The following is a 13434-nucleotide window of genomic DNA, read 5'->3' on the forward strand; positions in this document are numbered from 1 at the left end:
AATCCGCGCTCACGCACACGAACCCCCGCAAAACCCGCCCAGGCCCGCACTGAACTGCGTGTTACTCAACAAACTGAGGCTTAATGGGGATTTGTGATTAGCAGCATTATGTGCGTATTATGCTATGTGTGTAAACTAATACTAAGCCGAGAAAGTAGCGGTTTATGGAGATGTTTTGGGTTTAAGTGATGGAATTATTATGTTCTAATTAATTGTAAATGATTACAAACAACACACAAATACAAATCTGTGTGTTTTTTGCCGATTTAAAAAAAAATGGTTTTGTGATTCATAATTGTTTATTTTTACATTTCATTAAAATCCGTTACATAGGCCGTTTTTTTTACATCGCTTTTAAATCTACATCGTGACCAAAGTAGTTCAACTCCGGAATGAATGACTCTTATGAATCGGTACAGCACGACCAGTGTAGTCCGACTCTTGAAATTATGACTCTTTTGAACCGATTCTTTTTTTAGTGAGTCTAAAACACACAACGGGACTAGTATAAGACTAGACGACTCCCGAACAAATGACGCTTGAGGTAGTTTTTTATAGAAACAAAATGCATAAAGAGCGACCAGTGTACAGACTCTCTAATGAATCACTCCTAAGCGCCGGTTCTTTTTAGTGAATCAAACGCATTCACAAGCTTTCAAGCTTTGAGACTTAAAGGGTTACTCCACCCCAAAATGAAAATGTTGTCATTAATCACTTACCCCCATGTCGTTCCAAACCCGTAAAAGCTTCGTTCGTCTTCATAACACAATTTAAGATATTTTGGATGAAAACCGGGAGGCTTGTGACTGTCCCATTGACTACCTAGTAAATTACACTGTCAAGGCCCAGAAAAGTATGAAAGACATCGTCAGAATAGTCCCTCTGCCACCGGTGGTTCAACCGTAACGTTATGAAGCGACGAGAATACTTTTTGTACACGAAGAAAACAAAAATAATGACTTTATTCAACAATTCGTCTCCTCTGTGTCTCTCCATCACCGTTGCGGCATTTTGGAGAATATCTGCTGGACGCAAGCAGCGTACGCTCTTCTGTGTCAGCCGTGCTGCACGGATGTGCTGTTTTTGTTCAAATCAAAGCGTAAATACATGTAGAAAACGTATCCTTGTGTCGCGGCTGACACAGAACCAGTCGATCTCTGTGAACCAGTGAATCATCCAAGTATGTATTGCTGCAGCGACCTCCAACTCGAATAATGCGAGTTCATTGAGATCGCCTCGCAGCGGCGAAACGAACCAGTGTCTATGGTTTTTACCTGATCTCGGATCAGTTTCATCAATTGGTAGACATTTTTAACAAGACATTTGTGTAAATAAAAGAATGTAGTTAATATATCTTTCTGGCCTATATATATATACAAGCTCTCCATAAAACAAAACAAGCCCTGAAAATGTATATAAAATATTTTAAAAGCCATACAGACACTTCATATGTAATGTTATTTCGTCATTTTTATGGCAGTTTTAATAAGGTTTTTATACATGTTTTAGCCTGAATTATTATTTTTTTTTTTGCATTTACACACTTTTGACCAGCAGCCGTCACCAGCGTGTGGTGTTTCGAGCGCTTCGAAACAGTGGATCATTTTGTGCAGCAATTGGTTCAATTGATTCGAAGCTTCAAAAAGGTTTTTTTCGCCCATAGTACGCAGTTTGCGTTCAGTGGATATTAAGTCGTTATTTTTGTTTTCTTCGCGTACAAAAAGTATTCTCGTCGCTTCATAACGTTACGGTTGAACCACTGATGGCAGATGGTCTTTCATACTTTTCTGGACCTTGACAGTGTAATTTACTAGGCAGTCAATGGGACAGTCACAAGGGGGGGGGGGGGGGGGGGGGGTTGATTAATGACAAAATTTTCTTTTTGGGGTGGAGTAACCCTTTAAATCACTCACTGTATTGAAAGCATTTTCATATACACCTTAAACACAATATGCGTTTTCAGAAGTTTTTGTTACATTATAATAAATTAAAGAAGTTTGTTTTATTAGTTTTTTGTTGTTTGTTGCATTGCATTCAGTATTTATTTTTTAACAGTTCCATTAACAATTATAATACTACTTCTAAGGAACCAGAATGGTTACATTTTTTATGATTCCCATCCCTAACCATAATTACTCACTAAGTCAGGGCTGTCCAAACTCGGTCCTGGAGGGCCGGTGTCCTGCAGAGTTTAGCTCCAACTTGCCTCAACACACCTGACTGGACGTTTCTATGCTTAGTAAGAGCTTGATTAGCTGGTTCAGGTGTTTAATTAGGGTTGGAGCTAAACTCTGCAGGACACCGGCCCTCCAGGACCAAGTTTGGACAGCCCTGCACTAAGTCATAAATAATGTTATTACAAGTGAATAATAATACTGGATCATTACAAAGGGGGAAAATAGGTCAAACAGGTAAGGTTTTGGTGGTAAATCTGTATTTATGTTGAGGTTAACATTCAAATACAAACAGACAAAGCATATGATGAACAAACAGCAGACATGACCTGGAAAAAGATTAGACAGCGTGTGGAAATGAACATCTCTCAGAACATCTTACTTCTGCTCTTATCACATCCCGTCATACTTGCACCTGTTAAACATCATCTTTTTCATATGAAAAATATCAGTAATATTCAATGGCTTAAAAAATATGCTTAGTATGTAAAACTATATCTGTACAGCATCAATAAATTCAAACAATGATTTACTTCACTTAGTAAAAATAACAAATATCTTTCGAATATTTTGCACCTGCAGACAAAATGTGTTACCAGACAACAGCCTGCCCAAATAATCCCAGCTCTTTAAAATGCACTTCATAATTAAAAACGAGTTACCACATGATTTAGCAATAATATGCACCATCTCTTTGAAAGCTTCATTATATGATGTTAAATAGCTCAGTGTTTCCTCTGTATTATTTATATGGAAATGTACTCTACTCAAACAGTCAGCTAAATTGATCTGTCTCTCTAAAATGTATGTTTCAAACATACATGGCACCCAGATATTCTGGATCGCGACACTAGCGATAGCAACATATCTAGGAATGTATTTATAATTCTAGCTAATATGTTTAGTTCTGGTCCTCCACTTAATCAGTTAAAGGCCCCATCATTACGTTAACATCACATACAGAGTAACACAAGCGTGTTAATTTTATAGAAAGTGTCTTGAGCGAAAAACTCTTACTGTAGCTAATTTTACACATGTTCCTCTGGCGTAGCAGTTGTGCAACAATTACAAATCCTACCCAAAATATAAAAATGCAGACATTAAATAAAGCAAAAAATTGAGGTTCCAGTACATTAAATGCTTCTTTAACTGCATGACCATCTGTAAAGTTAGTCTTCAAGTGTAGTATGTCTCTAATATTCTTTTACACCTGCATTTCCACAAACACAAAAGAAGCAGACTGTGTATCTTCATACGATGCAATGACTTGCTCATAAACTCAGTAACTGTGCGTTAAGCATTGCATAAAAGACCCAACAAGACAAGCATAAGGCCACAAAATTGAACGTTGAAAATAAAAATGATGTAAAAGCGCATCCGTCAGTGCTGCAAATAAACACACACAAGTGTGTGTGTGTGCGCGTACTGTAGAACAGAAGGTTTCGAATTCGCCACAAATGAATATCCGAAGCCCGCAAAAGTGTTTTCTTTACATTCAGGATGTGCATCATAATTTCCGATAGGCAGGAACACTCAGCAGTCTGCCAGTGAGCTGTGAACTTATTTGAGGAGTTTTTTGGGTGTGTTTTGTTTCTTGTTCTGCCAGAGGTGGCTGTAGATGGTGATGGCATCCACACTAGCTGACATGGTCTTGGCGGGGATTTTGCTGAACTGTTTCTTATCCGAGCTGTACTTGTAGAGGTTTTCAATCATTTTGGGTGTGATGGTCTTGGGCCCGATGCCAGCCAGCTTGTTGATCTCCTCCGCCTCTGGATAATATGTGTACAGAGAACGAAACTGGCAGCCAGTGTCTCTGAACAGAATCAGGAAGTTGTTGGCTTCGGTTTTCTCCATTTCCTGGGAAAAATAAAACAAATAATTACAAATATGAAATAATTATTATTCCCCTTCAGGTTTTAAATGACAGTCTAGACCTCTACACCAAGTAAATCAAGAATTATTTATTTAAATATAGGACTCATGTAACATTAAATATTTATTTGTTACATAGATTAAAACTTTTAATTCTCTACATTAATCAAATAGCAATGATTTTGCAACTTTTTTCCCCTCACATCTAGGATTTTGTTCTTCTGTCCCTCGTTGACGCGGCCTGCGAGGCAGCAGCGAGCCAGTGCGTTCTGGATGATGTATTTATTTGATTTAGCACTGGGCTCCTTAAACAACTTTGGCCCTTGAGAGGAAGAGACATAAGGATTAGATGAAGAGATCAACAATGGTGTGCAGAGTATTTGTTGAGGGTCAAGGTTATGACAAGGTTATGATAAGGGTCAGTCAATTCTACCCATTTTAAACGCCAGTGCCAAAGTTCAGTGTATTCAGTTTAATGTTGGAGTAAATGGCATACTGCTTGTTGGAAGCTGATATACGTATAAAATACTGTAAACACGTTCTTCCACATCAAGATTTTAGGTTAAAATTTAATTTTTCTGGATTTTAAATAACTTTTTTTTTTTTTGCAGTTCATTAAAACAAATTAATTTTTCAAAGTACAAACATTCAATATACGCCACCATTAGTTTACCACAAGTTTAGTGTTAGTAAGATTTTTGAAAGAAATCAATACTTTTATTCAGAAAGGATCTAAAAAGTAACAGTAAAACACTTATAATGCTACAAAAGATTTGTTAAAAAATGCTGTTCTTTTGAACTTTCTATTCATCAAAAAATCTTGAAAAAAAGTGTGACAGTTTCCACAAAAAATTTAAAGCAGCACAAATGTTCTCAACATTGATAATAAGAAATGCAAATCAGAATATTAAAATGTCACACTGCAGGACTGTCATGTCACCTGTGTATTCTGTGTTAGACGCTGCAGACGATGTTGATTCGAGCTCCCAGTTCTCCCCGTTTCCACTTACGGATGGACACGGTGACAGAAAGCCCTCTGTGGACTCTGGTCTGAAAATACATAATCAGACACACTTAAAATAGCTCTTTTATGAAGCCTGAAGTACTAATTTAACAGGTGGCCCTTATTGCAGCTGGAAAAAGCAATGTTTCATATCAAATCAACTGCCCAAAAACCAGTAATAAGCATAATTCCACACACACACATGTTTAGAAGCTGAAGGCACTAAAAAAGGAAGCGGAGCATAGATGAAACTGAAAATAGAGTACTCAGTGCACTAACTAATGTTCTAACCAGGTGCAAGTTTCCAGCAACTAATACAAGTAATTAAAAAAGCCCACAGTGAAAGAAAAAATTCTGCATGACTTGTCATAGAAGTAATAGCTAATCAGAACGCTGTTTAAAAAAAAGTTTTTATACAGTGATGCAGAGCATGATTCTGTTGCAACTAGATAGACTGACAAAATGTCTTGTCGCTTGTCATTTTTTGCAGGACAGAAACTAACATGGAAGAGCTATAATTTATCACTTGCACCTGGTTAAAGGGATAGTCCAACCAAAAACGAAAAAACAAACACAAAAGAAGATATTTTGAGGAATGTTGGTAAGCAAACAGTTTCTGGTCCTATTGACTTCCATAGGATTTTTGTCCATACAATAGAAGTCAATGGGACCCGAAACCATTTGATTAACAATGTATTTCTACATAGGGTTGTCAAAAAGTACTGACTATCTATCTATCTATCTATCTATCTATCTATCTATCTACAAAAAGTACTGACTATCTATCTATCTATCTATCTATCTATCGCGGTCGAGATATAAACTCAAAACGAACAACTGCCATGAATCTTGTATGATTTAATTTTTTTTTTTAAATATCGATATTCCGTTTTTGAGAATCGACAGTATCGCCAAACAAAATATCACGATACTCACGTGTATCGATATTTTCTTACACCCCTAATATCTGTTGAGCACGTGAACACAGCGGCCAATCAACGATGTTTAAGGATCAGCTCAGCAGCACTCAAATTCTAGCGGGAAATGCTGGTAGTGTCTCATTTTTAAAATGTCGGTACCGACTGGTACTGAATTCGGTACTTTTTGATAATCCTAAAACTACAAAATATCTCTGTGTTCTACAGAAGAAAGAAAGTCATACAGGTTTGGAATAAAATTTTCATTTTTGGGTGTACTATCCCTTTAAGACACAATGCTAAACTGAGTTTCATAAACAATTGCTAAAAGATGAGCCATTTTCTGGTGCTGCTATGATAAATTAGTCGAGATATAAACTCAAAACGAACAACTGCCATGAATCTTGTATGATTTTATTTTTTTTTTAAATATCGATATTCCGTTTTTGAGAATCAACAGTATCGCCAAACAAAATATCACGATACTCACGTGTATCGATATTTTCTTACACCCCTAATATCTGTTGAGCACGTGAACACAGCGGCCAATCAACGATGTTTAAGGATCAGCTCAGCAGCACTCAAATTCTAGCGGGAAATGCTGGTAGTGTCTCATTTTTAAAATGTCGGTACCGACTGGTACTGAATTCGGTACTTTTTGATAATCCTAAAACTACAAAATATCTCTGTGTTCTACAGAAGAAAGAAAGTCATACAGGTTTGGAATAAAATTTTCATTTTTGGGTGTACTATCCCTTTAAGACACAATGCTAAACTGAGTTTCATAAACAATTGCTAAAAGATGAGCCATTTTCTGGTGCTGCTATGATAAATTAGCCAACAAAAAATCACTATAAAAAACTAATAAATACTGTAATATAACAAAATATGACTGCCACTGATTGCTTTATAACAAATGATTCAAAGATGAGAATTATATAATGGCTTATTATGTTCCACTAATATGCTGATGAACCAGTGAACTGATCTGTCCAAGCGGATGAGTTTGTCCAGCGCCCAAGCTGAAATGACAAGCCGTCGGAGCCCTGTGAGATAATGACATGGGTGTGATCCTGTCTGCAAACTGACCTTCCCTTTCTCCCTTTAGGGGAGCTCAGAAAGAAATACAGACTGCCAGGAGACAGTCTGCTGCCTCTGAGCAACCAGAGAAAAGACAAGAGATACCATAGACAGAGGAGGACAGAGGGTTATGAACAAGACAACAGAGATGTGTCTCAGTACTGGTTAATACAAGAGTGTGACATTTATAGTCTCAACAAAAACTATCATTATTTTTTCTGTTATTGAATGATTTTTTACAGGGAAGGTAACAGTAACTGTGGACGTGGTCTCACCTGGATGTCCTCTTATCTGATTTGACACTCTCATTGTCTGCCAAATTAAGCGAGGCGAGTGATAAGCTGGACACGGAATATCCACGAGGTCGTGACCCTGAACACACAAATACACATGCATATACATGCACATAATTGGCATGCATTTTCTTTTAGCAGTCAGTTTCAAATGCACTTTTGATTTCACAAGAACAAATTAAGTGTACTATTTTTAATAAAAAGATAAACATTTTAATAAAACATAAAATGTAGATATATAATTATTAACATTATTAAGATACTGTACAATTAGATATTTTTATATTACTAAAGTATATTATAAAGTGTCTAATAATAATTGTTTTTAATAATAATAATATAAAAATAATTACAATTAATCAAAAAGTTATATTTTAATGATTTTAATATTGAAAAAAAAACAAAAAACCCCCAGTAAGATTGACTCAAAGGCTGACAACCTGGATTCCAACATCGTACCTGTGGTTGTCCGTGCTGGAGGCTTTGGAGACTCCGTGATGTCTCTGTGCATAGATTTGGGGCGTGGCTTCTTCTGCTTGATACTAGGGGGGCGTGGCTTAATAACACTGTCCATGTCCTCCATCAGTTTGAGCTGCTTCTTCCTCATATATTCATTTTTTATAAAATCCCGTCTTGCCTTCTCTTCCTCTTTCTTCTGGCGTTCCTCTTCCCCTTTCAATCTGATTAAGGAAGCAGACAATCCAAGTACGATGAACAAATTTCCTTGAAATCTTGCTTTTACAAGTTTAATGGCTTTTACAAACCATTTTAGATTCATTTAAATACAGAACTAAAACTGGTGAATGTTGAATGGAGCATATTCCAGTGACCAGTAATTTCAATGAATTGGTTCAACTTTTAATTTGTGTCATCACTCAGTAAAGCTCTGGAAAGATCTAAACTTCAAATGCTTTACAATATTTTAGTAAATATTGCATTTTATTACTACATATACTGTTGAGTATAAATGAAAATAATTAGTTCTCCCTATATTTATTTAGTGATAAACAGTGTGAAAAACATACTTTGAATATGTTTTGTGTATATTTTTGTAGATTTATTTTACTGTTTGTTTCTTTCTTCACACATTTTAATTATACTCTGCAACTGTGACTGTTTAGTCAAAATGCCAGTTTGTTCACCTGCTTTAAACACACTTTTTCCTAAAAACACCTACAAACCCAATTCCAAAAAAGTTGTGACACTGTACAAATTGTGAGTAAAAAAGGAATGGAATAATTTACAAATCTCATAAACTTATATTTTATTCACAATAGAATATAGATAACATATCAAATGTTGAAAGTGAGACATTTTGAAATGTCATGCCAAATATTGGTTCATTTTGGATTTCCTGTGAGCTACACATTCCAATCTAGCGCACTTTGATTTCTGTGAGTATGACGTGCTGAATTAGCTACAGTTTCTGTGATTGTGTAGTTCTCTGTTATTGTGTTGTGGTGTTTTTCATACTGTGCTGCTGCTTTCTTTTCTTCCATCTCGGCCTCCTGTTGCTGTTTCTTGATCTGCATCTCTTTCTCCCGCCGAAGCCTTTTTTCCATCAGAGCTGCTTTCTTCTGTGCAATATCCTCCTCTGCCTTCAGGTCATCCTGAGTCACAGCAACACAAACAAACAATCATTCAGTCTGACACAGAACCTCATGTGCAGCTGGGTGTACGAGACAATGTCTCTCCCAGAACATTGTGTTGTGCTTCATAGTAAATGACAGAAAACTCAAACACAAATTTTCTAAATACAAAGATTCTATCTCAAATGAGCGCTTACTTGAAACTACAAAGACATGCTGAAGCCCTTGGACAGAGTGCCATACACTGTCACCATTCGTGTCAAATACAAAGAATTAAAGTGTTTTGTTAGTTTGAAATAAACCCCTGGTCTTGTATGTTTTAGAGAAATATTGTCAAGCATGGCAGTAAAATCTGCTAATTATTGTAAATACCTCAAATAAGTTAATTCTTTTTTTTATTATTTCATTGTTTAAATGTGTCAGTTATTTAGGGCATGGTTTTTCAATCTTTTAGATGCCACGGACCCCTAAATAAACCCCCTTTATTTGACCATCTAACTCTAGCACTTTCTATTCTATTTTAATTCTACTTTATCTACATTTATCTACTACATTGAGGAAGGCAGTCCTGCCCATGCGCTGCCTGTGACGCGTAAAAGCCGCTTCGACTTTCTTTTTCTGTGCCTCAATGGCTCTGCGTTTCTCTTCCAGCTTCATCTTCAACTGCACCATCTCCGACGCCAACAGGTGTGAGGGATCACGAGGGGAAGTGATGCGAGAGGGGCTATGTGTGTTAGGAGTAATCGAACGAACTGTCCCGGTCGCTCCTGGGGTTGTGACGTTCAGGTCACTGCTCTCAGGCGTGTTGCCACCACTCCCGCTGCTGCGACCATCGCCGTGGTTTAGTTTACGAAACTTCTGTTCGGCAAAGCTGGTCATGCGAACAGCAGAACCCAATGAGGAGGCCATGCTGGTGGCCAGGGAGTGCATTCCCAAAAGGCTTGGGCACAGGCTGCCGGATGTCTCCGGAAGTGGACAGGAACGAGCTTCGTAGTCCTGGTCCATGTCTGAATAGTCCTTCAGGGATGAATCCTCATCCTGTCCATCCTGGATATCCTCGGTACGGACGTGGATTCCGGTGTCCATGTCAGTAGAGGTGGAATTTAGGTCCACGTCATCTACTGCTCTGGCCTTGGAAAGAGAGTCCTCTGGATCGTTTGTATCAGATGCGGAGTTGTGGGTAGATGGGTTGTGGAGGAAAAAGGTGCTGTCCCCAGATGGGGGCTGCAAGCTGCTGTGGGGTCGCTCAGAGTCATGGATGATCTTCAGGGCTTCTTCTATACTGGGGGTGTTGGGCTGAGGGTCATAAGAAGGGCTTGAGTTGTCTGCTGATACACCATTTGAGTACCTGAAACATAGAATATTCCTTCAGTTTTAGTGAACTCTCAACATTTGGATAACTATTACTTCAAAATAAAACAGCTTGCCACTGAATACAATACTTAATACTTTCTTCTATATTTCTACCGCCTAAAGAAAAGAAGATATAAAGCAGCCTGTCTCAGAAGCTAATCTACAGTGAAAATCAGAGCCATGGTTTACGGTATATTTATATTGAAGCAGATTGAGTGAAAAAGCGTGGGCATTTTTAATGCATTTCTACAGAAGCCAAGCTTCATGCTCGTGTGGTGGATTGTGGGATTGATAGCAGACTGGATAAAGTGTTAAAAGCATTCAAAAGTTGAGAAATTCTCAACTTTATGCAAACAGCAGCAAATGTCTGCAAGGTTGAGGTAATGGCGTTTGTCTTAAACATTTCTATGCAGACTGTGCTGGAGTTTCAATTGGATTTACTGCATAAGTGACATTGTTTACACATTGGACGCATTGCAAATTTGACATGTATGCAAAATACTGCAGATTGGCTTTTCAGTGGGTACTGAATTGAGTCGGTATTTGATAATACTGCAGAAAGACTGGTATCATCACCTTTTTATAATTTCAGTACCGACTTAACAAAGGTCTTGTACTAGTATGGACTGTGTATGTTGTTTTTATTGTGCTTTTGTCATTTTGACACTGTCCTTCTCCATTCAGCTCCATTCAGTCAAACTTCTTTTGTGTTTCTTAAAACAACATGAAAAGTGGGTAAAAAATGATTTAAATTTTTGGTGGAACTGTAGGTTTAAATGTGACAAAAAGGCAGAAAAGATTTACCCAGCGTAGTTTCCCAGATGATGCCTGCTGATCTGTCTGTTGGATTCCTCATCATCCTCCTCACGTATTTTGCTGTGGGCATTCCCATTAACGGGCTGGAACGAGAGGTTCCTTCGCATGCCTCGTGCCGCGTGGTGAACTTTATAACCCAATCCTTCAGTGCTTGCTGATCGGCTCAGTCCACGTCCTGAAGTCGAACTCATGCTGTCATCAAATGGAATCTCAAATGATATCCCATGAGCTGAAGACCTGAGGTGAAGACAAACAGTTACTCATCTGCAGCATGTAAAGACAGAGTAAGAGAGTCAAAGGGATAGAGAGTTTGTAGAGGGCACAAACCGTTTCTCTTTAGGCCATGTCCCCACACATCCATCCACATACGACAAGGAGGACGACCGCCTGATAACTGCTGTGAGAGAAAGAAATACACATTTAATTACATAAAACAGCAAGTTTATTGTTTATTCAGTGCATTCAAGCTATAAATTGCATCAGTGTGTGTGCTAAAGTCATGTTTTTCCTGTTGAGCTACAGGAGACACAAAACTAATGAGAGGTTACTCTGGTAAGTTCTACAAAAGTGTGACTTAATTTTTTGAAGTCTTACCCGAGTTGTCATTTTTAGGTTGTGACCTAAAAGATGAAATTGTTTGGAATATAAATTCAGCATAAACTCATGATAAATGATTTAAATTCTTTGTAAACCTCAAACTTGCATTGTATTAAAGACAAACCTAGACTGATCCGGACTGCCTGACCTGTGGATCAGGTTTTGTTTGGTTATGGGAGCCATTTTATTGGACTGGGATGGGTCAGATACTACAAAAGAAGAGGTAAACAAAACTGGTGTTAATAAAATAATATATAACACCAAATATAATGACAACAGATGAGACAGACTAGTGCTGGGCAGTATACCGGTTCATACCGAATACCGGTGTTTATTTTTGTTATTATATAAATTTTTTAAATACTGCAATACCGGTGTATGTCGCTTAAACAACGCTCGGAACGCAACACTGTTTGAAAGGGGTTCCTTTTCACTGTTGCACTGTGGTGAGGGAACAGCTGTATGTGTTACTAAGCGTGAAAGTTCCGAAACTGAAGCTGTAGAACTAATAGAATGCGATGACACAGAAGAACTCATCCACAAGATCCACATTGACCGCCACAAATATCCACCGCCCGCTGCCATCAGCTCCCACGTCTCACACACGAGCGCGACTTTAGCACTAGATTTAGCAACTTTCAGACCCTTTTAGCGGCTTTTTTTCGTAGAATATTCATACTGACAAACCTAGCGACTTTTTTGGATAATCATTAGCTATGGTTCAGTTGGAAGATTTCGCCAGTGCTGTCCTGCGAACGAGAGGTCTGACTTTCCCGGAGAAGTGTCACCTCTCTCGGCGTCTGTTCTGTGCAGTGAGCGGCAGAGAAGCAGCGCATTCAGTTGGCCACACCGCAGATGCCGAGATTATAAATGAGAGAAATATCAATCAGTAGAAAATATGGTTAACACCCGGTCATGCATGAAAAAAAAATACCGTCATGTACTGTGAAACCGGTATAATTTTGAAAAATACCGTGATATACATTTTTGGTCATACCGCCCAGCACTAAGACAGACCTTACCTTTGGTATTGAGTGTGCGGGGCTGAACAAAAGATGGTTTCACAACTTCACACCACCAGAATAGCTCTGCCATAAACACAAGGTAGTTACTCTGAAAACACACAAACAAACTAAAATTAATGAGAAGAAAATGATAGAAAACTTTTAAACAATCTCTCTTCAATCTTTAAAAACATTGAACAAAGTGCCTGCCATGTCTGTGATGTGTCTTGCAATGTTCCTCTATAACCACAAGATGTCAATGTTCTCCTATAGATTGTAATAGACTCTTACTATCTTCAAAAAGCAAGATAACGGCTACTGTACATATATACTGTGCAGTATATGCAGTGTACTACGGAAGTTCTAAGCGGCCATGCATTATTTTTTTTTCCCTTCTTGTTTTCTCGTTATAACGACTTATTTTCTCGTTATATCGACATAACGAGAGTTGCTTTCTCGTTATAACGACTTAATTTTCTCATTATATCGACATAACGAGAGTTGTTTTCTCGTTATAATGACTTAATTTTCTCGTTATATCGACATAACGAGAGTTGTTTTCTCGTTATAACGACTTATTTTCTCGTTATATCGACATAACGAGAGTTGTTTTCTCATTATAACGACTTAATTTTCACATTATATCGACATAACGAGAGTTGTTTTCTCGTTATAACGACATATTTTCTCATTATATCGACATAACGAGAGTTGTTTTCTCGTTAGAACGACTTAA

General features: G+C 37.8%; 1 protein-coding gene across 1 annotated transcript in view; it reads right to left on the minus strand.

The window, feature by feature from the left end:
* Nucleotides 1–3168: 3168 nt before the first annotated feature.
* The window catches only part of LOC107600099 (calmodulin-regulated spectrin-associated protein 2-like), a 44730-nt gene continuing 34464 nt past the window's right edge, over nt 3169–13434 (minus strand). Inside the window, exons 7-19 of the mRNA XM_016291890.1 lie at nt 12717–12807; nt 11819–11903; nt 11692–11717; nt 11425–11494; nt 11086–11334; nt 9481–10276; nt 8813–8967; nt 7799–8019; nt 7322–7418; nt 7056–7121; nt 4987–5096; nt 4250–4368; nt 3169–4031 (exon numbers count right to left, since the gene is read on the minus strand). Coding sequence (XP_016147376.1) covers nt 3735–4031; nt 4250–4368; nt 4987–5096; nt 7056–7121; nt 7322–7418; nt 7799–8019; nt 8813–8967; nt 9481–10276; nt 11086–11334; nt 11425–11494; nt 11692–11717; nt 11819–11903; nt 12717–12807 — 2382 coding nt within the window. The 3' untranslated portion in view covers nt 3169–3734. The remainder of the gene's footprint in view (nt 4032–4249; nt 4369–4986; nt 5097–7055; nt 7122–7321; nt 7419–7798; nt 8020–8812; nt 8968–9480; nt 10277–11085; nt 11335–11424; nt 11495–11691; nt 11718–11818; nt 11904–12716; nt 12808–13434) is intronic.

The sequence above is a fragment of the Sinocyclocheilus grahami genome, unplaced genomic scaffold (genome assembly GCF_001515645.1).
Source record: "Sinocyclocheilus grahami isolate Dianchi unplaced genomic scaffold, SAMN03320097.WGS_v1.1 scaffold277.1, whole genome shotgun sequence".
Taxonomy (NCBI): Eukaryota; Metazoa; Chordata; class Actinopteri; order Cypriniformes; family Cyprinidae; genus Sinocyclocheilus; species Sinocyclocheilus grahami.